Source organism: Oncorhynchus masou, chromosome 30 (genome assembly GCF_036934945.1).
Source record: "Oncorhynchus masou masou isolate Uvic2021 chromosome 30, UVic_Omas_1.1, whole genome shotgun sequence".
NCBI lineage: Eukaryota > Metazoa > Chordata > Actinopteri > Salmoniformes > Salmonidae > Oncorhynchus > Oncorhynchus masou.
The window spans coordinates 6,072,494-6,098,955 of record NC_088241.1 but is presented as its reverse complement, the minus strand read 5'-3'; the positions used below and the strand labels follow the sequence as shown (position 1 = coordinate 6,098,955).

The window sequence follows — 26,462 nt, the reverse complement described above, 5'->3', positions numbered from 1 at the left end:
GAACTGAAAACTGCTGTTCACAAATGCTCTCCATCCAACCTCACTGAGCTCGAGCTGTTTTGCAAGGAGGAATGGGAAAAAATGTCAGTCTCTCGATGTGCAAAACTGATAGAGACATACCCCAAGCGACTTACAGCTGTAATCGTAGCAAAAGGTGGCGCTACAAAGTATTAACTTAAGGGGGCTGAATAATTTTGCATGCCCAATTTTTCACTTGTTGATTTGTTAAAAAAGTTTGAAATATCCAATAAATGTCGTTCCACTTCATGATTGTGTCCCACTTGTTGTTGATTCTTCACAAAAAAATACAGTTTTATATCTTTATGTTTGAAGCCTGAAATGTGGCAAAAGGTCGCAAAGCTCAAGGGGGCCGAATACTTTCGCAAGGCACTGTAGATGTAACTTCGCTGGTTGCATCCCATTTCCCAAATCATTAATAAAAATTGTGAGCAACACAGGAGCTAAAATGACACACCTCTATTAATCTCAAGAAAGCTAGAGTTGTGATTGTCAGTATATACACACTGTGTCTGTCAGAAAGATAGTTCCAAACCAAGCTCCTGCCCCTTTAGTCTCGCTAGCAACAATTCATGGTCAACTTGATCAAAAGCCTTTGATAAATCCACAAACAGAGCAGTGCAATATTGCTTTTTCTAAAATGCATTAATGATGTCGTTTGACACTGCCATAGCTGTAGTTGTGGTGCTGTGCTCCGATCTAAAGCCAGACTGAACCCCGCTCAGTATGTTCTTTTCAATTAACTGTGAGTTCTGTGAGTTCACTAGGGATTCATAGACTTTGGCCAGGATAGGGAGTTTAGAGACAGGATGCATCTGAGGGATCTCCACCCTTTTGTAGTGGGGGACATAAGCTGATTTCCAAATGCTGGGTATGGAATTGGTCAAGAGACTCAAGTTGAAAATGTGAGCCACAGGTTCAGTAATAATACCAGCTGCTATCTTTAACCTCTCTGGGATATGTGGGACGCTAGTGTCCCACATAAAAGCCAGGGAAAATGCAGAGCGCCAAATTCAAATAAATTACTATAAAAATCAAACTTTCATTAAATCCCACATGCAAGATAGCAAATTAAAGCTACACTTGTTGTGAATCCAGCCAACATGTCAGATTTCAAAAAGGCTTTTCGCAGAAAGCAAACGATACTATAATCTGAGGATAGCACCATAGTAAACAAAGAGAGAAAGCATATTTCAACCTTTCAGGTGCGTCACAAAACACAGAAATAAAAATATAATTCATGCCTTACCTTTGACGAGCTTCTTTTGTTGGCACTCCAATACGTCCCATAAACATCACAAATGGTCCTTTTGTTCGATTAATAACGTCAATATATATCCAAAATGTCCATTTATTTGGTGCGTTTGATCCAGAAAAACACCGGTTCCAACTTGCTCAACGTGACTACAAAATATCTCAAAAGTTACCTGTAAACTTTGCCAAAACATTTCAAACGACTTTTGTAATACAACTTTAGGTATTTTTTTACGTAAATAATCGATAAAATTGACGACGGGATGATCTGTGTTCAATACAGGAAGAAAACAAACCGAAGCATGCTTTCTGGTCACGCGCCTCTAACAGTACACTTCAAGTGACCTTCGTTCAAGATGGCCGTACTTCTTCATTACACAAAGGAAAAAACTCAACCAATATCTGAAGACTGTTGACATCCAGTGGAAGCGATAGGAACTGCAAGAAGGTCCCTTAGATATCTGGATTCCCAATGAAAGCCCATTGAAAAGAGAGTGACCTCAGGGTTTCGCCTGCTAAATAAGTTATGTTATTCTCACAGACATGATTCAAATAATATGCATATCTTATCTTCTGGGGATGAGTAGCAGGCAGTTGAATTTGGGCATGCATTTCATCCGGACGTGAAAATACTGCCCCGTCACCAAGACGTTAAGAGGTAGGGGCCCAGGTTGTCTGGACCTGCAGACTTTTTAGTGTCTATTGCATTTAGTGCTTTATAGACCTCATTATAAGAAACAGGCTCAAAGTTCAAATGGTTCACATGAGGGCCTATATCATAGTTGACTGTAGCCGAGCTTACATTAAAGGCCTGGGCCCCACCATTATCAAAAACTGACCCAGCAGATATGAAGTGCTTGTTAAAAGCCCCTACAATATCGGCTTTATCCTTCACAGCCAAATGATACATTAGAACATGATACTGATTTGATTAGCTTACAGAACTTGGTAGGGTTGTTTAGGTTCTCTGTCACTGCATTTAAATAGTCATCTGACTTGGACTTCCTGATCAATCCTGTGCAATTGTTTCTTAGTACTCTGAAGGAGGCCCAGTCAACAGGAGCATTTGTATGTCAAGCTTGAGCCCAATAGATATTTATCTTTTTAATTAATTCTGCCAAGTTATCTGAAAACCAGGGATTGTCCCTTCCACTGATTCTAAATGTCTTCACAGGGGCATGCTTAGTCCCAGGCAGTGTCAACATCGGGAATCAGACTTAGGGCTGATTTCAAGGTGTTACTGCTAACCTACAAAGCATTACATGGCCTTGCTCCTACCTATCTCTCTGATTTGGTCCTGTCGTACATACCTACACGTACGCTACGGTCACAAGACGCAGGCCTCCTAATTGTCCCTAGAATTTCTAAGCAAACAGCTGGAGGCAGGACTTTCTCCTATAGAGCTCCATTTTTATGGAACGGTCTGCCTACCCATGTCAGAGACGCAAATTCGGTCTCAACCTTTAAGTCTTTACTGAAGACTCATCTCTTCTAAGTGTGTGTTCCCTAATTCTCTCCTTCTCTCTTTCTTTCTCTCTCTCGGAGGACCTGGGCCCTAGGACCATGCCCCAGGACTACCTGACATGATGACTCCTTGCTGTCCCCAGTCCACCTGGCCGTGCTGCTGCTCCAGTTTCAACTGTTCTGCCTTATTATTATTGACCATGCTGGTCATTTATGAACATTTGAACATTTTGGCCATTATAATCTCCACGCGGCACAGCCAGAAGAGGACTGGCCACCCCACATAGCCTGGTTCCTCTCTAGGTTTCTTCCTAGGTTTTGGCCATTCTAGGGAGTTTTTCCTAGCTACTGTGCTTCTACACCTGCATTGCTTGCTGTTTGGGGTTTTAGGCTGGGTTTCTGTACAGCACTTTGAGATATCAGCTGATGTACGAAGGGCTATATAAATTGATTTGATTTGACTTACTGTCAACATTGTGGTACAGATCATGTAAGAATGCTTGCTCATCAAATTGTCTAAAATGTCATTTAAAAATATAATGGGGTTTGGCTTTTGTCATTTTTGTATTTCTAACACAAGTAATTGCACAGTGATCACTGACATCATTACAGAATATCCCAGTCGATGTGTATTTGTGAGGGGTCTTCGTTAGAATAATGTCCAATAGCGTTGATTTGTTAGGTGCTCTTGGATTCGGTCTTGTAGGCGCATTAATTCATTGAGCGAGATTCAGAGAGTCACACAGTTCTTTAAAAGATTTCCATAGAGTTGTAAGCATGTCCCAGTTCAAATCTCCTAAAATAATGAATTCAGAGTGATTAAGCTTGCAGGACATCAGAAAGAGAGTTGAGAGCGTGTCCCGAAGCCGAGGGCAGTCTGTAGCAGCCGACTACAGTGATGTGGGAGTCCTTATATATGTTCACTTTAACCGCAAGCAATTCAAAATGTTTGGCTTTTGGAAATCGAGAGAATTTCAGAGGTGTCAAACTCAGATTTCACATAAATTGCAATCCACCCTACTTTACTCATCTGATCATTCTTAAAACCATGTACCCATTATCTGACTCAGATTTATTTAGTCAAGTTTCTGATAAAACCAACGTCTACATTTGTCATTTTGTATTTTTGGAAATAGACTTCTGACGTTAACATGCAAGAGGCCAAAATCTGCTTTGTTTTTAAAATCCTAGAGAGTCGGTAGAGATAGTATGGTATCTACCGGCCCAGGGTTTGGTTACCAGAGATCAACAATAAAAGCATAACAATATATCTCAGTTGCCCAAGTGTGAGGACTTGGTGGAGCCTGCACCATTGTTAATAAAACGTACTGAGTCTAAGCCCCAGAGCGGGCGAAGAAGGTATTTAGCTTGTCTGAAAGCAAGACGTCACTATCCGTGACGTGGCTCGTTTTACCTTTGTAGTCCGTGATTGTCTGTAGACCCTGCCACATACGTCTCATGTCTGAGCCGTTGAATTGTGACTCCACTTTGTTTCTGTACTGACATTTTGCCTGTTTGATTGCCTTCCGTAGGGAATAACTACACTATTTGTATTCTACCATATTCCCAGTCACATTGCCATGGTTAAATGCGGTGGTTTGTGCTTTCAGTTTGTCAGAATGCTGCCATCTATCCATGGTTTCTGGTTAGGTTTTAATAGTAACAGTGGGAACAACATCCCCTATACACTTCCTGATAAACTCAGTCACCGTGTCCATGAATACTTCAATGTTATTCTCAAAGGGTACCCAGAACATATCCAGGCGGCGTGATCAAATCAATCTTGAAGCATGAATTCAGATTGGTCAGACCAGCATTAAATCGACCTTAGCACGGGTACATCCTGTTTGAGTTTCTGACTACAGGAAGGGAAGAGCAAAATGGAGTTGTGATCTGATTTGCGAATGGGAGGGTGGGGGAGGACCTTGTAGGCATCTCGAAAGGGGGAGTAGCAGTGGTCAAGTGTTTTAGCAGAGCGAGTACTACAGTAAATGTATTGATAGAACTCCGGTAGCGTTTTCCTCAAATTTGCTTTGTTAAAATCCCCAGCTACAATAAATGCGGCCTCAAGATATGTGCTTTCCAGTTTGCATAAAGTCCAGTGTAGTTCCTTGAGGGCGGCGATGGTATCGGCTTGAGGGGGAATATACATGGCTGTGACTATAACCGAAGAGAATTCTCTTTAGAGGTAATACGGTCTGTATTTGATTGTGAGGTCGGGGGAACAAAAGGACTTTCTGTTTGTTATCACAATCACACAATCACCCACTTCTTCCCGGAGAGTTCTTTATTCCTGTCTGTGCGATGTACTGAGAACCCAGCTGCCTATATGGATGGAGAAAGTATATCCCGAGAGAGCCATGACTCCGGAAACAGAGTATGTTACAGTCCTTGGTGTCTTCGTGGAAGGGATTCCTGGCCCTGAAGTCCACTCCGAATACCTCTTCTCCGCCGGCAGGGTCTTGGAGCAGCCTCTGGGATAAGTTCAATTGCCCTAGGGGGTAGAAACAAAGGATCGAATTCGGAAAAGTCGTATTCCTGGCGGTAATGTTGATGATTTACCGTCGCTCTGATATCCAAAAGTTATTTCCGGCTGAATGTAATAACACAAAAAACTAAATACTGCAAAGCTGCAATGTCTGTCAACGCCATCTTGCCACATCGGAGGAATTGAAGCTGTTCCAAGGGCAAAAGTAGGGGGAGGATGAGGGTGCAACTCAATATTAGGAAGGTGTTCCTAATGTTTGGTATACACAGATGAATGGGGGGCCATGAAATCTCATACATGAAGAAGCAATGAGAATTCAGATTCTCTTATTGAAGACAGGCCAGGACGAGGGAGGACTAGGTTCTCTACAGTGTCAGATATTTATGTCATCACACCAGCAGAACAGACAAGCTCATAACACCTGAGCACAGAACATTATCGAGGTCAGAGAGAGAGAGAGAGAGAGAGAGAGAGAGAGAGAGAGAGAGAGAGAGAGAGAGAAAGGGACAGAGAGTGAGAAAGGGACAGAGAGAGAGAGGGACAGAGAGAGAGAGAGAGAGAGAGAGAGAGAGAGAGACTGACCCAAAATTAAGGAAAGCTTTGACTATGTACAGAGTCAGTGAGCATAGCCTTGCTATTGAGAAAGGCCGCCGTAGGCAGACATGGCTCTCAAGAGAAGACAGGCTATGTGCGCACTGCCCACAAAATGAGGTGGAAACTGAACTGCACTTCCTAACCTCCTGCCCAATGTATGACCATATTAGAGAGACATATTTCCCTCAGATTACACAGATCCACAAAGAATTCGAAAACAAATCCAATTTTGATAAACTCCCATTTCTACTGGATGAAATTCCACAGTGTGCCATCACAGCAGCAAGATTTGTGACCTGTTGCCACGAGTTAAGGGCAATCAGTGAAGAACACACACCATTGTAAATACAACCCATATCTATGCTTATTTATTTTATCTTGTGTCCTTTAACCATTTGTACATTGTTAAAACACTGTATATATATATATATATAATATGACATTTGTAATGTCTTCATTGTTTTGAAACTTCAGTATGTGTAATGTTCACTGTTAATTGTACTGGAGCATTGGCTCTTGGACCAATAGGCTTTGAGTCAGCTTCTACCCGTAAGCCATAAGAATGGCACCCAAACTATCTGCATTGACTATCTTGCACTGACCATACGCACACACACTCGACTAAATACTGTATACAAACCATATGCACACACTAACTCACACACATTACATTGACACTCCCACACATACTCACATGCACAGACATGCAGACCAACACAACACAAACACACATACATACACAATACACATCATTTGCTGCTGCTACTCTGTTCTTTATTTTACTCTTTTTTATTATTTATTCTGATGCACAGTCACTTTACCTTGCCATCATGTACATATCTACCTCAAATACCTCGTACCTCTGCACATTGATCTGGTACTAGTACTCCCTGTATATAGCTCCATTCTTGATCTGCTACTGGTACTCCTATATATAGATCCATTCTTGCATTTGATTTTATTCCTTGTGTTACAATTTTTATTTTTTTGCATTGTTGGGAAGGGCTCATAAGAAAGCATTTCATGGTAAACGTCTATACAAGTTGTCACAAATAAAATTTGATTTGCAAATGAGAGATGGATGGATGGACAGATGGGCAGAGAGTGAGAGGTGGACAGACGGGTAGAGAGTGAGAGGTAGACAGACGGTAGAGAGGGAGAGGTGGACAGACGGTAGAGAGGGAGAGGTGGACAGACGAGTAGAGAGTGAGAGGTAGACAGACGGGTAGAGAGTGAGAGGTGGACAGACGGGTAGAGAGTGAGAGGTGGACAGACGGGTAGAGTGAGAGGAGGATAGACAGTAGAGAGTGAGAGGTGGACAGACGGTAGAGAGTGAGAGTTGGACAGACGGGTAGAGTGAGAGATGGACAGACGGGCAGAGTGAGAGGTGGACAGACGGGTAGAGAGTGAGAGGTGGACAGACGGGCAGAGTGAGAGGTGGACAGACGGGCAGTGAGAGATGGACAGACGGGCAGAGTGAGAGATGGACAGACGGGCAGAGTGAGAGGTGGACAGACGGGTAAAGAGTGAGAGGTGGACAGACGGGCAGAGTGAGAGGTGGACAGACGGGCAGAGAGAGATGGACAGACGGGCAGAGAGTGAGAGATGGACAGACGGGCAGAGAGTGAGAGATGGACAGACGGGCAGAGTGAGAGGTAGACAGACGGGTAGAGAGTGAGAGGTGGACTGAGACGGACAGACACTCGGACAGGTAGAGCGAGAGAAGTGGACAGACTGATGGACAGACAGAGACCTACCAGGGTCTGTTGGTATCTCAGAGCCTTCCTTTGCGACGCATCTGCAGCCATTGACACGCTGTCACTGACCCAAAAATAACCCCGATGGTGGCTTCAGCATTTCCACCCGCACTCTCAGCTAAACAAACACACGTCAAGAGTGCACACACTTTCTTACATATGCATTCTAACATACACAGCAGTTCAGTTCACACACACTTGAGATTGACACTTGTTCAGATCCAATCTTGTTCAGTTGCTCCAGAGGCGGTGTTCCCTCCACCTGTCCTGTAAGACAGTCAACAGAAAGACGTCTGTACAGAGACTCCTGGTAGTGATATGAGGCAGAGACAGACGCAGCGCTTTCCTTTATTAGAACAGCAGACACCTAATCACACACACAGCAGGGCTCACGTTAACGACACCGATACTGGCATACAAGCCTCTTGTCCCCGTGAGCAGGCCAGCTAGACCCATGGGCCATTAGATCTTTGTTTTTGGATGGGGTGTTTTTGTTTGGACAGGCAGGGGTGAGGGTGATGCCACCCCCCACAGGGCTGCCCCTGCAAAATGAGGGTAGGTGCACATTAACACCCCCGTCATCAGCCAATGATGCAAGGCTATCCCTTAGAACCCTCACATGCTCCAAGCCCTCATTCCCCCTGCTGTATCAACATACCTCTTCCCTATCAGCAATCTGTAATGGACTTCACTAGGCCAGATGTAGCAGTCAACATAACACACATTGCCATCTATCCCATCTGATATAATGGTTTTCAGTCTGGGTTGTAGGCATTTATCTCAAAAGTCTGAAGTGGTTGGCACTCAATCATGTTTACTGATCTGAAATCACCTGTTTCCATTTCAGCCAGATGAGACAGCATGGCACATGGCCCACCCAAAGAGAGGGAGAGAGAGAATGGCCCCGGCCCCACCAATCCCTTAACCCTTCTCTGCTTTGGAGACCACACGCCACCACATTACAACCTAATCTCACTGCATGGTGGTGGCCAGAGAGAAATGTGTCACTCCGACCGCGGGCGAGTGTGTGATGTGTGTCAGGGAGAATGATTATGGACAGCTGGCTGAGGCACTACCTGATACACAGAGAACATTATCACAGTGGTGGTGGTCAGTGTGTGACTCACGACACATATCATACAGTCATCATAGTCCTTACTACAGGGTTGTGAGTTATACTATACCAGTACACTGAGGGGGACTGGATGTACACTGTGATATAAAGAAACAGCAACAAGGAGAGATCAAAATATAATATCATGCATAGTGTACATATGTACAGTGCTCTCTCACACATACACACAGCGCATGTCAACACAACTCATAGAAAGTCAATTCATAGAAAAAACAAAAGGTTGTTTATTTTCCTGAACATTTGGCAGTCTTTGTTTTAGACATAAATAGTCATCATCTCCCCCCATCCCCAGCAGCTCCTTAGCTTATGGCAGTGAACCCCAGCCCTCAGTACTTCACTTTCAAGGGATAACCTACTTCGCCACAAAATCTTTCTGAAAATTAACATTAACAAAAAATATGACTGTCACGACACCAGTTGTGTAGATGCTATTGTACACAAGTTAGTTTAAACCGAACTAGAGGCTTCAAACCGAATAGAAAGCATCTAACAAACATCTGGCACTTAGAATTTGGGGTGAACTGTCCATAGAATTAGAATAGTAATTTAACAGGATCTCTATGGAACTGTTTTTTTTTTAACATGAGCACTACGTGCTGCCTCTGTGATTGGTTGGTCAACAGCTCAATTCATACTGTTCCTGTCATATCACTCCTCCCTACAACACTGTTAGAACCAAACACATTGCTGCTCATACACTTGAATGTGATGCATCGTCCTATGTAAATGATAAACCAAGTATTTTAAAGACAATACTTAAACACATTTCACATGGCACACATTGCTATGGAATATTGCATATAAAATCTAAAAGGAAAATACTGTAGCTGCTTTAAAACCAATCCATCCATCTTTAAAACATCCATGTACATCCATCTTGTGAACTGAAATCTTAATGGTCAAGGAAACGTTGACAGTAGGTAACTTAGGTCAAGTTGAACAGAGATAACAAGCAGTTACATAGAATTCTAATTTAATTCATTGGTGTAACATATAAATGTAATTCATTTAAATAAAATGTTGACATCTTTTATCACATCTAGGTAATAACAGTCTGGTTACCAATGTAGTTATAACATTAATTAACCTACGTGCCTTAACTTGTCTACATTTTTTATTTAACTAGGCAAGTCAGTTAAGAACAAATTCTTATTTACAATGATGGTCTACCCCGGGCAAAAACGAATGACGCCGAGTCAAATGTGCACTGCCCTATGGGACTCCCAATCACGTCCAGATGTGATACAGCCTGGATTCGAACCAGGGACTGTAGTGACGCCTCTTGCACTGAAATGCAGTGCCTTAGACCGTAACCCCCTCATGGAGGTAGAGAGATGGGAGGGGGAGGACAGTTGTTTGTGAGAGAAATGGTCATGACTCCATTCTATTCAAATGGAATGCAGTATACTTGTTGCCTCAATAACACAAATCATTGCTAACAAACCCTGAAACTCCCAATATCACATCTACTTGTCCCAGTATCCTTCAGTGGAAGACTCAGATTACTAGGAGGGTATTGAAAAGCAGCTCCCTCCATGCTGCCTCCTCAGCCAATAACTCTACACCACCACCTGTCTGCCCATCAGATGGACACAGATACACACCTTCATTTGGTCAGGGGGATTTCCTATTATAATGCTATGCATTTTATAATAAACATTTTTTAATACAAAAAGGAGACAAAGGCTTTACAATTCTTACAAAAAAAGAGCTTCAAAATGATTTGATACAAAATAAATGGATAAAAATAGATCTGCATACAAAATACATGTTTAAAAAAAGAATAATCTTCAAACACAAAAGTTGCTGTTTAGTAAGAAATTAAAAGTGATACATTTAAATATTCTGGTGTGTTAGCAAGCTAAAATATTTTCCTCGAACATTTCAATCCCATTTCTAACAGGCACAGATACACATATAGCAAGCCTACCTGATAGGTAGGTACACACATCAGCTTCATACCAGTCATGTATACTTCATGCCCATTACCAAGCACATAGATTTACAACAACTCGTTCCATTTTTCTTTCCAAGAGTTTGTCTGTGAGATGGAATTTGCACAGCAAAATGTGAATGAATTAATCCTCTGTGAGTGTGTGTAACAGCATGTGTGTGTGTGTGTGTGTGTGTCAGTAGTGGGTGCGGTATGTGTGTGGTGCTGTAGGGGTGCAGAAATGTGTGCGTGTCAGTAATGAGGGTGGTACTTGGGGAACAGGTAGAGGTCTTTGCAGAGGGAGCTGGTGAATTCAGACATCTCCTTACAGCGATGGTGGGGGGTGCCAGGAGCATAGCCTTCTCTGTCTTTAATACGACCATTCACCTGAGGACAGAGGTTACAAAAGGTTACTAGCACTGAACTTGCTGATAACTACTTTATTGAAGGAAAATGTACTTACTATGACTGTAATATGTGGTGTGTGTTTGTGTTTACCTGCACCAGTATGTCTGATAGGTGTGTGTCTCTGGCTCTGAAGCGGAGTGCTGAGTTGACCTCTTGGATGAACCAGGATCCTCTCTTGGTGTTCCTCATGGCTGCAGTACCTAGTAGGGCCCGACAGACACTACATTACCTAGTGTGGCACAACATACACTACATTACCTAGTAGGGCCAAACATATTACCTAGTGTGGCCCGACAGACACTACATTACCCGGTAGGGGCCAACACATTACCCAGTAGGGGCCAACACATTACCCAGTAGGGGCCAACACATTACCCAGTAGGGGCCAACACATTACCCAGTAGGGGCCAACACATTACCCAGTAGGGGCCAACACATTACCCAGTAGGGGCCAACACATTACCCAGTAGGGGCCAACACATTACCCAGTAGGGGCCAACAGACACTACATTACCCAGTAGGGGCCAAAACACACTACATTACCCAGTAGGGGCCAAAACACACTACATTACCCAGTAGGGGCCAAAACACATACACAACAAAGAAACACACCACCAAATATTCCAACATTTACATCATAAACAGACAACACACACACACACACACACCTTTGAGGGAGGCGAAGCCACAGATCATGTCAGAGCGCTGGGGCAGTTTGACTCTGAGCCTGCCTCGCTCCTCCATCTGCCTGGTGTCTCCATCCCCCTCTCCCTCCCTCCCTGCATCCCTCTGTTCACAGCCAGGAGACTGGGTCCTCTCTGGCCCGTCTGGCTGCTCCACCCCACAGTCCATCTCCTCTGGAGGGAGACAGAGAGAAGACGGGTTAGAAGAAGAGAACAGGGAAGGAGGGAGAGTGAGGGCAGAGAGACTGTGTGTGTGCTCACCTCCTCTGCAGGCCTGGATGAAGAACATCTTGGGTTTATTCTGCAGTAGAGGACAGTGGGCGTTGTCAAACGCCTCAAACACCCAGTCCAACTGAGAGAGAGACAGAGATTCAATTAATATGATTATTATCATCAGAAAGGGTTTCACTCTCAACTGAATGAGGTCACACACACCTCCAGCAACTGTCCGTCTGTGCCGTAGATAGCCCCCTCTACTCCATGGGACAGCAGACACACCACACAGCTGGATACGGTCTGGTGCTGCTGCAGTCTGCCAAACTGCTCAATGCACTCCCGCATGCCCTGTCATAGAGAGAGATCAATCAAGTATTAAACTATATTCTAATTACATAGAACTTTTAGAATTATTTTGGTATATTTGTCACAAAGTGCAAGCGCCACTAGTTATACGAGGAAGTGTAGAGCTGTAAATTCACCCTTTGTTCTTTGCATTAAACATGGTCATGGAAAGACCAACGCTACACACAGCTGTCTCCACTAGCTAACACCATGACTCTAATAGCAACAGGTCTGTGAAGATCAAGGCAAACAAATGCCTGAGTGCCACTGATTGAAGCCAGTGGGGGATCCACCGATACAGTCCATGTTGTTGAAGCACTGCTGTACCTTTGGCACCACTGTCTTGCGCTCTGTGTGTGTGTGTGTTACCTGAGCTGTGAGGTCTCTCCGGACGGTGACTATGTAGTCCAGCTCAGTGAACACCTTCCTGAGGACCTCCTCGTCCACCTCCCCTCCCTTCCTGGAGTCCAGGTCAGGAGCAGCACAGGGGTCAAAGGAGACATTACTGATCACCAAGGCCAGGCCACGAGGACTGGACACCATACTATAGGACTGAAGGGGAGAGAACAGGAGAAAGAGAGGAGAGGGGAAGAGAGAAAGTGTGAGGGGAGGAGAGAGATGCAAAGGGAGGAAAGAAAGCGAAGAAGGGAAAGGAGGAGAAAAGAGTGAGGGACAAGAAACAAAAATGCAGCGTGAGAAAATGACATGGTTTACCTGAAGGAAAATAATGATGTGCTTCTGTTGCTGCTGTTCTCAGCAGTGTTTGTTGTGGTTTCTGTCCCTGTACTTAAATGACTGTTCTCCAACCCAGTGGAGTTCAGTGATGAATCATCCTCAACCTGAGCAGGTTTACAGAGACTTGAACATATGGGCTGGGGGAATTCTCCCCGTGTCTCTTTCCTGTCAAACTGACTGTGGTCTAGACAAACACTGTCTTCTACAGACCAGTGGGACTTGGTCCTGGTACTGTCTAAACTCTGTCTATACTGCAGAGGTCTAATAGCGGTCTGTTTAGAGCGGAGACACTTCAACAGCTGTTACAGGTTGAGGTGGATGAATAGGAAGATCTGCTCTCCTGCTCCCTAGAAATACCTTGGGGAACAATGCAGCTAAACAGCAGCTGGAAACACATTCTGGACACAGGAAGTGCATGCATGCGTTTGTTGCAAAGGTGCATGTTGCAGTGGGTGCTGCCTTGAAACTAACTGCCCTAGGGGGTTGCATAAAGTTGCATTGTAACAGTTATATTTGCAGTGACAAATATGAGAACCAAAAATATACAGCCGTTAACAACATTAATTGTCTCAGGTAAGAGATACCAGAGAGAGACTGTTTTATCTGTTGGCAGTGACATGGAACAGACAGGTGATTTACTGGTTTGTATTAACAGTGAGCGTTGTACCCGTTGGCAGTGACATGGTACAGACAGGTGATTTACTGGTTTGTATTAACAGTGAGTGTTGTACCTGTTGGCAGTGACATGGTACAGACAGGTGATTTACTGGTTTGTATTAACAGTGAGCGTTGTACCCGTTGGCAGTGACATGGTACAGACAGGTGATTTACTGGTTTGTATTAACAGTGAGCGTTGTACCTGTTGGCAGTGACATGGTACAGACAGGTGATTTACTGGTTTGTATTAACAGTGAGCGTTGTACCTGTTGGCAGTGACATGGTACAGACAGGTGATTTACTGGTTTGTATTAACAGTGAGCGTTGTACCTGTTGGCAGTGACATGGTACAGACAGGTGATTTACTGGTTTGTATTAACAGTGAGCGTTGTACCTGTTGGCAGTGACATGGTACAGACAGGTGATTTACTGGTTTGTATTAACAGTGAGCGTTGTACCTGTTGGCAGTGACAAGGTACAGACAGGTGATTTACTGGTTTGTATTAACAGTGAGCGTTGTACCTGTTGGCAGTGACAAGGTACAGACAGGTGATTTACTGGTTTGTATTAACAGTGAGCGTTGTACCTGTTGGCAGTGACATGGTACAGACAGGTGATTTACTGGTTTGTATTAACAGTGAGCGTTGTACCTGTTGGCAGTGACATGGAACAGACAGGTGATTTACTGGTTTGTATTAACAGTGAGCGTTGTACCTGTTGGCAGTGACATGGTACAGACAGGTGATTTACTGGTTTGTATTAACAGTGAGCGTTGTACCTGTTGGCAGTGACATGGTACAGACAGGTGATTTACTGGTTTGTATTAACAGTGAGTGTTGTACCTGTTGGCAGTGACATGGTACAGACAGGTGATTTACTGGTTTGTATTAACAGTGAGTGTTGTACCTGTTGGCAGTGACATGGTACAGACAGGTGATTTACTGGTTTGTATTAACAGTGAGTGTTGTACCTGTTGGCAGTGACATGGTACAGACAGGTGATTTACTGGTTTGTATTAACAGTGAGCGTTGTACCTGTTGGCAGTGACATGGTACAGACAGGTGATTTACTGGTTTGTATTAACAGTGAGCGTTGTACCTGTTGGCAGTGACAAGGTACAGACAGGTGATTTACTGGTTTGTATTAACAGTGAGCGTTGTACCTGTTGGCAGTGACATGGTACAGACAGGTGATTTACTGGTTTGTATTAACAGTGAGCGTTGTACCTGTTGGCAGTGACATGGTACAGACAGGTGATTTACTGGTTTGTATTAACAGTGAGCGTTGTACCTGTTGGCAGTGACATGGTACAGACAGGTGATTTACTGGTTTGTATTAACAGTGAGCGTTGTACCTGTTGGCACTGACATGGTACAGACAGGTGATTTACTGGTTTGTATTAACAGTGAGCGTTGTACCTGTTGGCAGTGACATGGTACAGACAGGTGATTTACTGGTTTGTATTAACAGTGAGTGTTGTACCTGTTGGCAGTGACATGGTACAGACAGGTGATTTACTGGTTTGTATTAACAGTGAGTGTTGTACCTGTTGGCAGTGACATGGTACAGACAGGTGATTTACTGGTTTGTATTAACAGTGAGTGTTGTACCTGTTGGCAGTGACATGGTACAGACAGGTGATTTACTGGTTTGTATTAACAGTGAGTGTTGTACCTGTTGGCAGTGACATGGTACAGACAGGTGATTTACTGGTTTGTATTAACAGTGAGTGTTGTACCTGTTGGCAGTGACATGGTACAGACAGGTGATTTACTGGTTTGTATTAACAGTGAGTGTTGTACCTGTTGGCAGTGTTTTAGGTAGAAGTCTGGTGTACAGGGAAGAACAGAGCTGGTGATGGGACTGTCTGCATCCAGACACATCTCCATTGACTCTGAAACACATATTAGGATGACATTATACCCTGCATGTATTTCATTCCAGAAATTACACCAGTGGAGACAATTACAATAATGCCCATCAGAGCAGGGTTCCAGTCAAGGGTTCCTGGGGCGGCAGGGTAGCCTAGTGGTTAGAGCGAAGGACTAATAACAGAAAGGCTGCAAGTTCAAACCCCCGAGCTGACAAGGTACAAATCTGTCGTTCTGCCCCTGAACAGGCAGTTAACCCACTGTTCCCAGGCCGTCATTGAAAATAAGAATGTGTTCTTAACTGACTTGCCTGGTTAAATAAAGGTAAAAAAAAAAATAATAATAATTTTAAAAAAAAGTCACGTTTCTGCCTTGAAAGGGAAGCTGTTAGCAACATATAATGGTGTTGTAACAACCTTTGTACTACAGCTATGTGAGCAAGTCACACGGGCGTGGTGCCTGCAGGTGGCGAGACTGGCTGGGCAGTGGCACTCCATACCAAGGCTACAGCACTGCTTCCACACTGATCAAATTATACAACTGGACTCAATTGGGACATTTTTATTTACAGTTTTATTGGATTTATTAAAAATAGCTTCTTTTTTTTTTAATATAAAAGACTGAGTTACAAGCCAACAAACAGAATGATTACATGTATTTTTTTTTCTTCCAAACAACCCCTCCCATGATCTCCTAGGACACGTGCAAATATTGTGAATGAAACAGTTGTAAAACTGTGATCTTGAATGCTCTACTCACCTTGTGTTCTGGCTCTCTTGTTTGGAACAATCCCCTCCTGGGTGGGAAGTGGGAGGGGAGAGTCCACATATCTCTGAAGGACAAAGGAAAAGGAGAATTTAACCAGGTTTTAATTTACCTTCGACGTCAATACAATCTGAACATTTATAGGCAAAACCAGTTCATTCCTGATTGTTTTCCTCGCCTGCAGTGTGAATACCAAAACATCCAGAGGAGGCATGGGTTGGGAGTGATGGCTGACTCACCTCTCTCCCAATCTACATCTCTCCTCTTTTCTTATTCCCCTCTTTCTCCCCATCCCCCTCTTTCTTCCTGTTACAGCAGTCTGTAGCTTGGGTTGGGAGTGTTGTGGTCACTTCTTTCTCTAGTGACTATCTGGGGACAGTCTGTAGTAGAGTTGAATGGCAGGAACCCGGTTTCCGAGATTTACCGTCCAAAACCACTCCTCTTTCCCAGGATAAATAACTGCGAGAAACCGGTAAATTATAATAAATTGTTTATATGAACAGCATGGAGTGAAATGGAACTGTTAAAATGATATGCAATGTCCAAATCTGGCTTCTCTACGGCCGCTGATTGATGAATCAACGCTCAGGGTGGGGACTGACAGCCCATCTCATGATGGAGCGCAATCCACAGTGCATGTAGGAGGACCTACTGTATTGGCATTTTATTAGGATCCCCATTAGCTGTTGCAGAAGCAGCAGCTACTCTTCCTGTATCATCTCACCATGGTAACGTGTTGTGACAGGTAGGCCTACATTGACTGCAGCATAGCCTATGCTACAGTAATAGAAAGACAGAATGATCTGGCTTTCAGGGGTCACCTTGTTTTTCTTGATTTTTTAAATTTTATTTATTGTAAAGAGTTTTAAAAACAGCCTATCACTCGAATTGCGTTGCTTTAAATCAGTGCACACACTATCTCCATCAACTCCATTCAAGTTGCATTAAAATAGATAATCCTGTTCTAAATTGACATAGGTAGGCTAGAAAATCTATATTGCATCCCTCTTCGAATAGTCTATTGGTGTAAGAAATGCTAAAAAGATTGTCTAGCTTTTCCTGCATGGGACGTTTTGTAAGGCGAGGCCAGCGGTGCACAGGCACTTGCATAAGAGACAGAGGCTATAAGTTAGATGCTTATTATGCATAACCCATCATTAATTAGCTAAATGTAAGGCTAATAATGTATTACCTTCAGCCTTATATTTAGCTAATTAATGCAATATATTTTTTGCTGAATGTTATATACAGCAGCCAACAGAACTCACGGGTACTTTGAAAGAACAGTGAATGCGTGCGATGGCGGCAGGCTATAGCAGTTATTTATTCAGACCCATAACCATTCAATCTTCATGAAGGGAAGCCTTCTGCATCTAATTCTAGCCATATATTTTTTTATTTAACCTTTATTTAACCAGGTAGGCCAGTTGAGAACAAGTTCTCATTTACAACTACAACCTGGCCAAGAATAAAGTAATGCAGTTTGACACATACAACAACACCGAGTTACACATGGAGTAAACAAACATAAATAAATACAGTAGAAAAAAAAATCTATATTCAGTGTGTGCATTTTAAGTAAGCATTTCCCCTGTTGTATTCAGCACACGTGACAAATAAACTTTGATTTGCAAATTAGGTAAGATAAGGAAGGCAATAAACAGGCCATGGTGGCAAAGTAATTACAATATACCAATTAAACACTGGAGTGATTGATGTGCAGAAGACGAATGTGCAAGTAGAGATACTGGGGTGCAATGGAGCAAGATAAATAAATACAGTATGGGGATGAGGTAGTTGGATGGGCTATATTACAGATGGGCTATGTACAGGTGCAGTGATCTGTAAGCTGCTCTGACAGCTGGTGCTTAAAGTTAGTGAGGGAGATATGGGTCTCCAGCTTCAGAAATTTTTGCAGTTCAGTCCAGTCATTGGCAGCAGAGAACTGGAAGGAAAGGCAGCCAAAGGAGGAATTGGCTTTGGGGGTGTCTAGTTAGATATACCGTCTGAAGCGCGTGCTACGTGTGGGTGCTGCTATGGTGACCAGTGAGTTGAGATAAGGCGGGGTTTTACCTAGCAGAGACTTGTAGATGACCTGGAGTCAGTGGGTTTGGCAATGAGTATGAAGCAAGGGCCAGCCAACAAGCGCGTACAGGTCGCAGTGGTGGGTAGTATATGGGGCTTTGGTGACAAAACGGATGGCACTGTGATAGACTGCATCCAATTTGTTGAGAAGAGTGTTGGAGGCTATTTTGTAAATGAGATCGCCGAAGTCAAGAATCGGTAGGATGGTCAGTTTTATGAGGGTATGTTTGGCAGCATGAGTAAAGGATGCTTTGTTGCGGAATAGGAAGCCGATTCTAGAATTCATTTTGGATTGGAGATTCTTAATAATGTGAGTCTGGAAGGAGAGTTTACAGTCTAACCAGACACCTAGGTATTTGTAGTTGTCCACATATTCTAAGTCAGAACCGTCCAGAGTAGTGATGCTGGACGGGAGGGCAGCGATCGGTTGAAGAATATGCATTTAGTTTTACTTGCATTTAAGAGCAGTTGGAGGCAACGGAAGGAGAGTTGTATGGCATTGAAGCTCGTCTGGAGGTTAGTTAACACAGTGTCCAAAGAAGGGCCAGAAGTATACAGAATCTATGTAGAGGTGGATCAGAGAATCACCAGCAGCAAGACCGAAATAATTGATGTCGGGCTCATAAAATGTATCGGACTCAGGTAGCATTAGGTTTGAATTTTCATTTCATATTTATATGCTTTTGAATGACACTTCCAGTTTTGGCGGGAAACACAGGGTTACCCATGAGAAAAGTTATTTTATTCTTGGGATGGAACATTTGTAAAATACCAGGAAAATATTCTAACTTAGTATGTGGCTTGGGCTAGGTGTTGGGTAGCGTTCACCTCTTTCTCTTCATCCCCCTCTTCCTCACTGTCTTTGACTGGGGTCTTTGTGAATGGGGAATAGCAGTCTGAAGCTTGGATTGGGTATTTTGTGGAATCACCCCCTCAGCCCTGTCTTTCACCCTAGCTGTCTGGGGAGACTGAGTAAGGGGCGCAGTTTGAGGCTTAGGTTGGTTGTGACACTCACCCCTCTCTATCTCCATGTCTACCCTCTCCCCTTTCTATCTTTGTCCTTCTGCTCGTCTGTCAGGATCAACATCTGATTGTTGTGCTGGTTGTGGTGTGGCTCTCAGTGCCCACTCACCTGTCTCTCTCCGTCCCTCTCTGGTGACTCTGTGAGCAGGGCACATAGGTGCTGCTGCTCTGTGTCTCTCAGTGCTGAGCAGAAGCTGCTGAAGGCTCTGGGACCACGCTTGGGGAGCAGGGACAGCAGACGCCAGCTCCGCTTGTGGGAGGTCAGCTCCGCCTGGAGAACAACGGATATCAACAGATTAGAAAGAAAAAATAGAAAGTGGAATACATGTTAATCTACACCAGGCCCCCCCTCCCGTGGAATACATGTTAATCTACACCAGGGCCCCCCAGGTGCACATTTAGTTTTTCTGCCATAGAACTACATGATTCAAATAACCAACTCATGCTTGGGGGGGGGGCATGCAGGAGTTAAGGACCAAGTATGGGAAACCCTGATCCACATTTGGTTACGTGATTGAAGTTAATGACATACATCAACAATCAGACATTTGAACAATGAATGCATACATTTTTTTTAAGTTGATCAGGGTCATAAGTCACCTGACCTGGTAGTAGTATCGAGTTACACAATTGAACACAACATACCAGGATGCTTTCTGCCATGCTGTCGGTGAGAATGTCGTCTGTCTGCAGCGACTGAATGAACAGCTCGTCCACCACCATCTCTTTGCAGAGAGTCACAGCGTATTTCCGAAGCCCCCTTCTGTCTCGTTCCAGCATACCGCATTCCCCCAACATTCTGCTACGAGACAACACACAAGAAAACGCTTAATTTACTGTCAACTTCCATTCTTCTTGCAAAACCGTGGCGCGGTATATAGGCCTAGCTTCTCAACAACGTGTTAACGTTACTCATTGGAATTGTATCTAGTTATTATAATAGCTCAATTTACCTTGTTTTCTAAGTCGGAGTGGTAAGGATGCTGAATACGTTTTTCTGTAAGATAACTAACATTATACTAGCTGTCTGGATGAATACGAGAAAGTAATTGGTAGTTATATCTCCTATTCTTTCCTAAGTCTATTAACACTCAGCAGCAGATACTTACAATGACTGTCAGGTAACGTTAGCCAACTGTCTCAAGCTAACGCGTTAGCTAGCTAATAATTAATGTGTGAAGGAAAAGTTGACATCACCTTGACGTCCGAACAATACTAACTTGTAAGCTATTGCATAAAAACATGTAGCTATGCTAAGAAATGTGTTCAAAATGTAAGCAAGTGTCAATCAGTTTCGTTGCATTTTTCAAAACAATGTACCTTTAGATATGCAACTGCAAATAGCTAAGTTAACGTTACATCGGCATGCTAACGTTGGGATGTTATTTTTTTGGGTGGATTTCAAACATTCAGAACACCTTCAATGCGTTCATCTGCTCCCAACCCATATGTCCTAAAACTAGATAGCCAATTTAGCTAAATGTATTTGAAATTATTTCGCACAAATTAACAACATAACTTACCCAAGTAAACCAACTTCCGCGCCTCTGCAGTGTGTGAAAATGGTAGCGGGAGTGGTCTAAATTCATTGTGTTGGATTATAGCCAATGACAGTTCGGACGATTTGGATTGGCGTTTTCCTGGTCGAATACGAGTCAGCTTTCCCAGGGCGTGGGTGGAAACATATTAAGCAAATTAATTTTGAATTTGAATCGGTTGTTACAGTAAATAATCAACCAATTGATAAGAATATCATGGAAGACTGATATAAACAGCTACCTAATTTTTAGATGAAGTATAGAGGATGGCATGTCCTTTGTAGGAAATAATGGAGTGGGATTCAGGAATGAACTGGAAACAGCTCACATCTGTCCACAAGGAATTTTTGATTGTGAGAAATCCATATTTGCCAAACTGCTGTTGATTGATGTGAAAAATGATTCTTAAAATGCCACGACATAATTGACCTTATTGCACAAATGGAGCCTAATATGTTGAATTTATAGATTCAGTATGAACATACAGTGCATTCGGAAAGTATTCAGACTTTTTCCACATTTTGTTACGTTGCAGCCTTCTTCTAAAATGAATTAAATACATGTTTTCCTCATTGATCTACACACAATACCTAACAATGACAAAGCGGAAACAAGTTTTTCAACATTTTTGCACATTTTATTTACATAAGTATACAGGCCCTTTGCTATGAGACTTGAAATTGAGCTCAGGTGCATACTGTTTCAATTGATCATCCTTGAGATGTTTCTACAAGTCCATCTGTGGTAAATTCAATTGATTGGACATGATTTGGAAAGCCGCACACCTGTCTATGTAAAGTCCCACAGTTGACAGTGCATGTCAGAACAAAAGCCAAGCCATGAAGTCAAAGGAATTGTCTGCTGAGCTCCGAGATAGGATTGTTGAGGCACAGACATGGGGAAGGGTACAAAAAAACATTCTGCAGCATTGAAGGTCCCAACGAACACAGTGGCCTCCATCATTCTTAAACTGAAGAAGTTTGGAACCACCAAGACTCTTCCTAGATCTGGCTGCCCAGATCAAACTGAGCAATCGGGAGAGAAGGTCTTTGATCGGGAGGTAACCAAGAACCCGAGGGTCACTCTGACAGAGCTCCGGAGATTCTCTGTGGAGATGGGAGAACCTTCCAGAAGGACAGCCATCTCTGCAGCACTCCATCAATCAGGCCTTTATGGTAGTGGCCAGATGAAAGCCACTCCTCAGTAAGGCACATGACAGCCTGCTTGGAGTTTGCCAAAAGGCACCCGAAGGACTCTGACTATGAGAAACAAGATTCTCTGGTCTGATGAAACCAAGATTGAACTCTTTGGACTGAATGCCGAGTATCATATCTGGAGTAAACCTGGCCCCATCCCTAAGGTGAAGCACTGTGGTGGCAGCATAATGCTATGAGGATGTTTTTCAGTGTCAGGGACTGGGAGACTAGTCAGGATCGAGGGAAAGATGAACAGAGCAACAACTACCTTAAGCACACAGCTAGGAGTGGCTTCGGGGCAAGTCTCTGACTGTCCTTAAATGGCCCAGCCAGAGCCCGCACTTGAACCCAATCAACGCTCCCCATCCAACCTGACAGAGCTTGAGAGGATCTGCAGATAAGAATGGGAGAAACTCCCCAAATACAGGCAGGCCAAGCTTGAAGCGTCATACCAATAAGACTTGAGGCTGTAATCACTGCCTAAGGTGCTTCAACAAAGTACTGAGTAAAGGGTCTGAATACTTATGTAAATGTGATATGTCTAAAAACCTGTTTTTTTTTTGCTTCGTCATTATGGGGTATTGTGTGTAGATTGATGAGGGAAAATGTAATCCATTTTAGAACAAGGCTGTAACATTACAAAATGTGGAAAAAGTAATAGGACAGTTTTCAGACCCCAAGGCAATGTATATGGATCTGTGCCATTTACTTTGAACTGGACTGTGTTTATAGCATGAGCGGTCATGAGTAGATGTGCTTGTTTTGAGATCAAAGCGAGAGCCACGTGTGCATATTTTGTTCATATCCTTTGCTAGTTAATGAGTTTTTAGCCCAGTTACATTTATTTGTTGACAGCAATAGGTAGCCAATAGGCAGAGGGTAGCATAATTGATCTGATTCTCTGTAATAGTGGTATGGGAATAATAATACATTTTATTTTGTAAAGTGGTTTCTTGCATCAAACAACACAACAACATTTTCAGTCACCTCCTTGTCTGAAGGACAAGTGGATAAACAGGTTAATGTCAAGCCCTGCATGTTTTTTTTCAAAAGTCTCATGGAATGTAGACCGACATTGAACACCACTCATTGGCTGCTGCTGTGGGCTTAACGGCAGAACAGCTATTTCTATGTAAAAATGTTATGGGGTGCTTTTTCTCCATTGTTTTTGATGGTAGCTTTCTTTGGACACTGTGTTAACAACCCTCCAAACAAGCTTCAATGCCAAACAACTCTCCTTCCGTAGCCTCCAACTGCTCTTAAATACAAGTAAAACTAAATGCATGCTCTTCAACCGATCGCTGCCTCCACCTGCCCGCCCGTCCAGCATCACTACTCTGGACGGTTCTGACTTAGAATATGTGGACAACTACAAATACCTAGGTGTCTGGTTAGACTGTAAACTCTCCTTCCAGACTCACATCAAACCTCTCCAATCCAAAGTTAAATCTAGAATTGGCTTCCTATTTCGCAACAAAGCATCCTTCACTCATGCTGCCAAACATACCCTCGTAAAACTGACCATCCTACCAATCCTTGACTTCGGAAATGTCATTTACAAAATAGCCTCCAATACCCTACTCAATAAATTGGATGCAGTCTATCACAGTGCCATCCGTTTTGTCACCAAAGCCCCATATACTACCCACCACTGTGAACTGTACTCTCTCTTGTTGGCTGGCCCTAGCTTCATACTCGTCGCCAAACCCACTGGCTCCTGGTCATCTACAAGTCCCTGCTAGGTAAAATCCCCCCTTATCTCAGCTCGCTGGTCACCATAGCAGCACCCACCTGTAGCACGCGCTCCAGCAGGTATACCTCTCTGGTCACCCCCAAAACCAATTCTTCCTTTGGCCGCCTCTCCTTCCAGTTCTCTGCTGCCAATGACTGGAACGAACTACAAAAATCTCTGAAACTGGAAACACTTATCTCACTCACTAGCTTTAAGCACCAGCTGTCAGAGCAGCTCACAGATTACTGCACCTGTACATAGCACATCTATAATTAAGCCCAAACAACTACCTCTTTCCCTACTGGCTTTATTTCTTTATTTTGCTCCTTTGCACCCCATTATTTTAATTTCTACTTTGCACGTTCTTCCACTGCAAATCTACCATTCCAGTGTTTTACTTGCTATATTGTATTTACTTCGCCACCATGGCCTTTTTTTTGCCTTTACCTCCCTTATCTCACCTCATTTGCTCACATCGTATATAGACTTATTTTTCTACTGTATTATTGACTGTATGTTTGTTACTCCTTGTGTAACTCTGTGTTGTTGTATGTGTCGAACTGCTTGGCTTTATCTTGTAAATGAGAACTTGTTCTCAACTTGCCTACCTGGTTAAATAAAAGTGAAATAAATCAAATAAATTAAGTAGCCCACTCTGGTAGGCCTACATTATGATCAAATAGCCACAGTAGCCTACATGGCCACTGTTTAGACTGTAACTTAAAGTGGGTACAGCCTCTGTGTTCACAGTAAACGCATGCTCACTGCAGACCTTAAATTTGCTCAGTGCCGGAAAAAATGTGAGGGAACATTGCTCATGGCTTGTATGGGACTTGTGCCACAAATGCTAACGTTTGCATGTGAAAACTGCCAGGGAAACTAAACCAAATCATGGATTGCTGTCATACGTTTTCTATAGACTGCTTCCAGGATAAGTAAATTATTATCAACCCTGGTAACCTTTTTCCCAAATCTAACCTAATTCTCCAAACCTGCTACATTTATTATCCGAGCCTACGGGGTAAGTTCTCCTAACCTGCTATGAAAAGTCCTTTCTGACAAACTAACCATCAAGGCAAAACCTGTGTTTATTGCCCTCTTTTTAGATTCGGTTTATCAGAGCAGATAACACCTGCACACTAGCACAGCTCAGTGCTATCCAAAATCCTTGTGATATCCCTACCCCATTGAAGTTGACATTTCTGAAATGTAACATCGTTAACATGGATAATTAACAATTAACAGCCAAAGCATTGCTTCCACTGTCTTGATGGCCTTCCTCCCTGTGGTGCCTAGTAGTCATAATGCCATGTAGAAGGATTGACCTACGAACCTTCTGCATCCCACTTTGACAGACTCAGAACTTGCTCTTTGGTACTGCTCCACCAGGTCCTCATACTTCGGCAGTGGCTGATCCCACTGAAGATGATTTCCACAAAGGCTTTAAACACCATGTTGTGGCACCAGCGGTAGTGACACTCGCCTAGGGCTTTTGAGCAGCAGTTGAGGATGGATGTCCTCCTCTCTTTAGGAGGAGAGCATGATTGTGAATCGACCCTGCCACAGCAGAACAGGTTAGATGGGCTTGGTAGGATATTGTAGATTATCCCCTGATGAAGACAGCAGGACTGTTTATTCAATTATTGCATCTGAGCTCCTAGAGTCTGCGGCTCTCCTTTTCTTTTTCAGGATATCGTAGAACTTGATGCGATGGGGCTCGGCCTTCCACAGCTCGGACCATGTGCTTTCCACCATTTTCTCCCATCTTGTTGCCTTATTGCCGCATTCCTACCATCCTGCTAGCTCCCTCCTCCTCGACTGTTGCTCACACTTCCTCCGCAACCAGCTTCCGCCTGTCTTTCCCCTGTGCCTGGTCATAGTGTGGTGTTGCAATGCTACCAAGTTCAGCTCTTCCCGGAGTCACCTTACCCACCAGCACAATGTGCCGTAGCCGTGACTCAGCCTGCTCTACTGCATCCTGAGCCCTCCCCTTCCTTCCTGTCCTCGCCTCTATACCTGCCTAGGATACTTTCGAGTTGCTTGAATCCGTGTATTGCAGCACCTCCCTTGTATGAGTCACCATGAATTCCTCATTCAGGCTGCTGATGGGTAGCTTCAGTTTGTTCTTGTGACTGTACAGGGCAATGCTTCTCAGGCTTCAATATAATCCCAGCCATTTGCAGAGGTAGCTACTGAACCTTCTTTCAAAGCACTTAACTGTAGAAATCGGGACCTTGTAAACCAGGAGGGGTCAGAGGATCCGTGGGAGGACACCATGTTGGTATATCCAGGCCTTGATCTTGCCAGGTAAACCTGACATGTCCACTGTAGCCAACCACACTTCCAGCTCCTGGTTGGATGTCTTGATGGATGCTGTATCCCTCAGGCTGCTATCAAACTTGAAGTTCAAGTGGCAAGCTTCCCCAACCCCTGCAGAATCCATCTACTCCCTGGGATGGATGTTGTTGTCACAGTCAGGTCGTCCATGAAGACTCTGTTGTCGCATGCCAGACTTGGTCAGCAGGCCTCAACATTCCACCTCCACTGACATGGCAAGGGCAAACA

General features: G+C 43.6%; 1 protein-coding gene across 3 annotated transcripts; it reads right to left on the bottom strand.

Moving 5' to 3' along the window:
- Nucleotides 1–8,910: 8,910 nt before the first annotated feature.
- LOC135521914 (caspase-2-like) lies at nucleotides 8,911–25,251 on the bottom strand. 3 transcript variants are annotated; one of them, XM_064947725.1, is made up of 11 exons: nucleotides 25,231–25,251; nucleotides 20,077–20,230; nucleotides 19,541–19,702; nucleotides 16,318–16,390; nucleotides 15,490–15,581; nucleotides 12,665–12,847; nucleotides 12,170–12,298; nucleotides 11,996–12,086; nucleotides 11,720–11,908; nucleotides 11,142–11,251; nucleotides 8,911–11,030 (listed from the first exon to the last, which is right to left on the bottom strand). In XM_064947725.1, exons 2-11 carry the CDS (start codon nucleotides 20,227–20,229, stop codon nucleotides 10,896–10,898), a joined length of 1,317 nt encoding a protein of 438 aa, XP_064803797.1. In that variant the 5' UTR covers nucleotide 20,230; nucleotides 25,231–25,251; the 3' UTR covers nucleotides 8,911–10,895. The 3 variants fall into 3 exon arrangements, with proteins under 3 accessions (XP_064803797.1, XP_064803795.1, XP_064803796.1); XM_064947723.1 differs by lacking the exon at nucleotides 25,231–25,251 and adding an exon at nucleotides 20,955–21,021 and having other exon boundaries at nucleotides 20,077–20,233; XM_064947724.1 differs by lacking the exon at nucleotides 25,231–25,251 and adding an exon at nucleotides 20,955–20,988.
- Nucleotides 25,252–26,462: the final 1,211 nt, after the last annotated feature.

Bases quoted from the DNA above. Each gene is read 5' to 3' on its own strand.
- LOC135521914 (XM_064947725.1), bottom strand. From the start codon at position 20,229: ATGTTGGGGGAATGCGGTATGCTGGAACGAGACAGAAGGGGGCTTCGG. The intron at 16,391-19,540 runs GTGAGTGGGCAC...TTTGTCCTTCAG, and splicing joins AGAGGGACGGAGAGAGACAG to AGATATGTGGACTCTCCCCT. The intron at 11,031-11,141 runs GTAAACACAAAC...CTCTGTCCTCAG, and splicing joins TATCAGACATACTGGTGCAG to GTGAATGGTCGTATTAAAGA.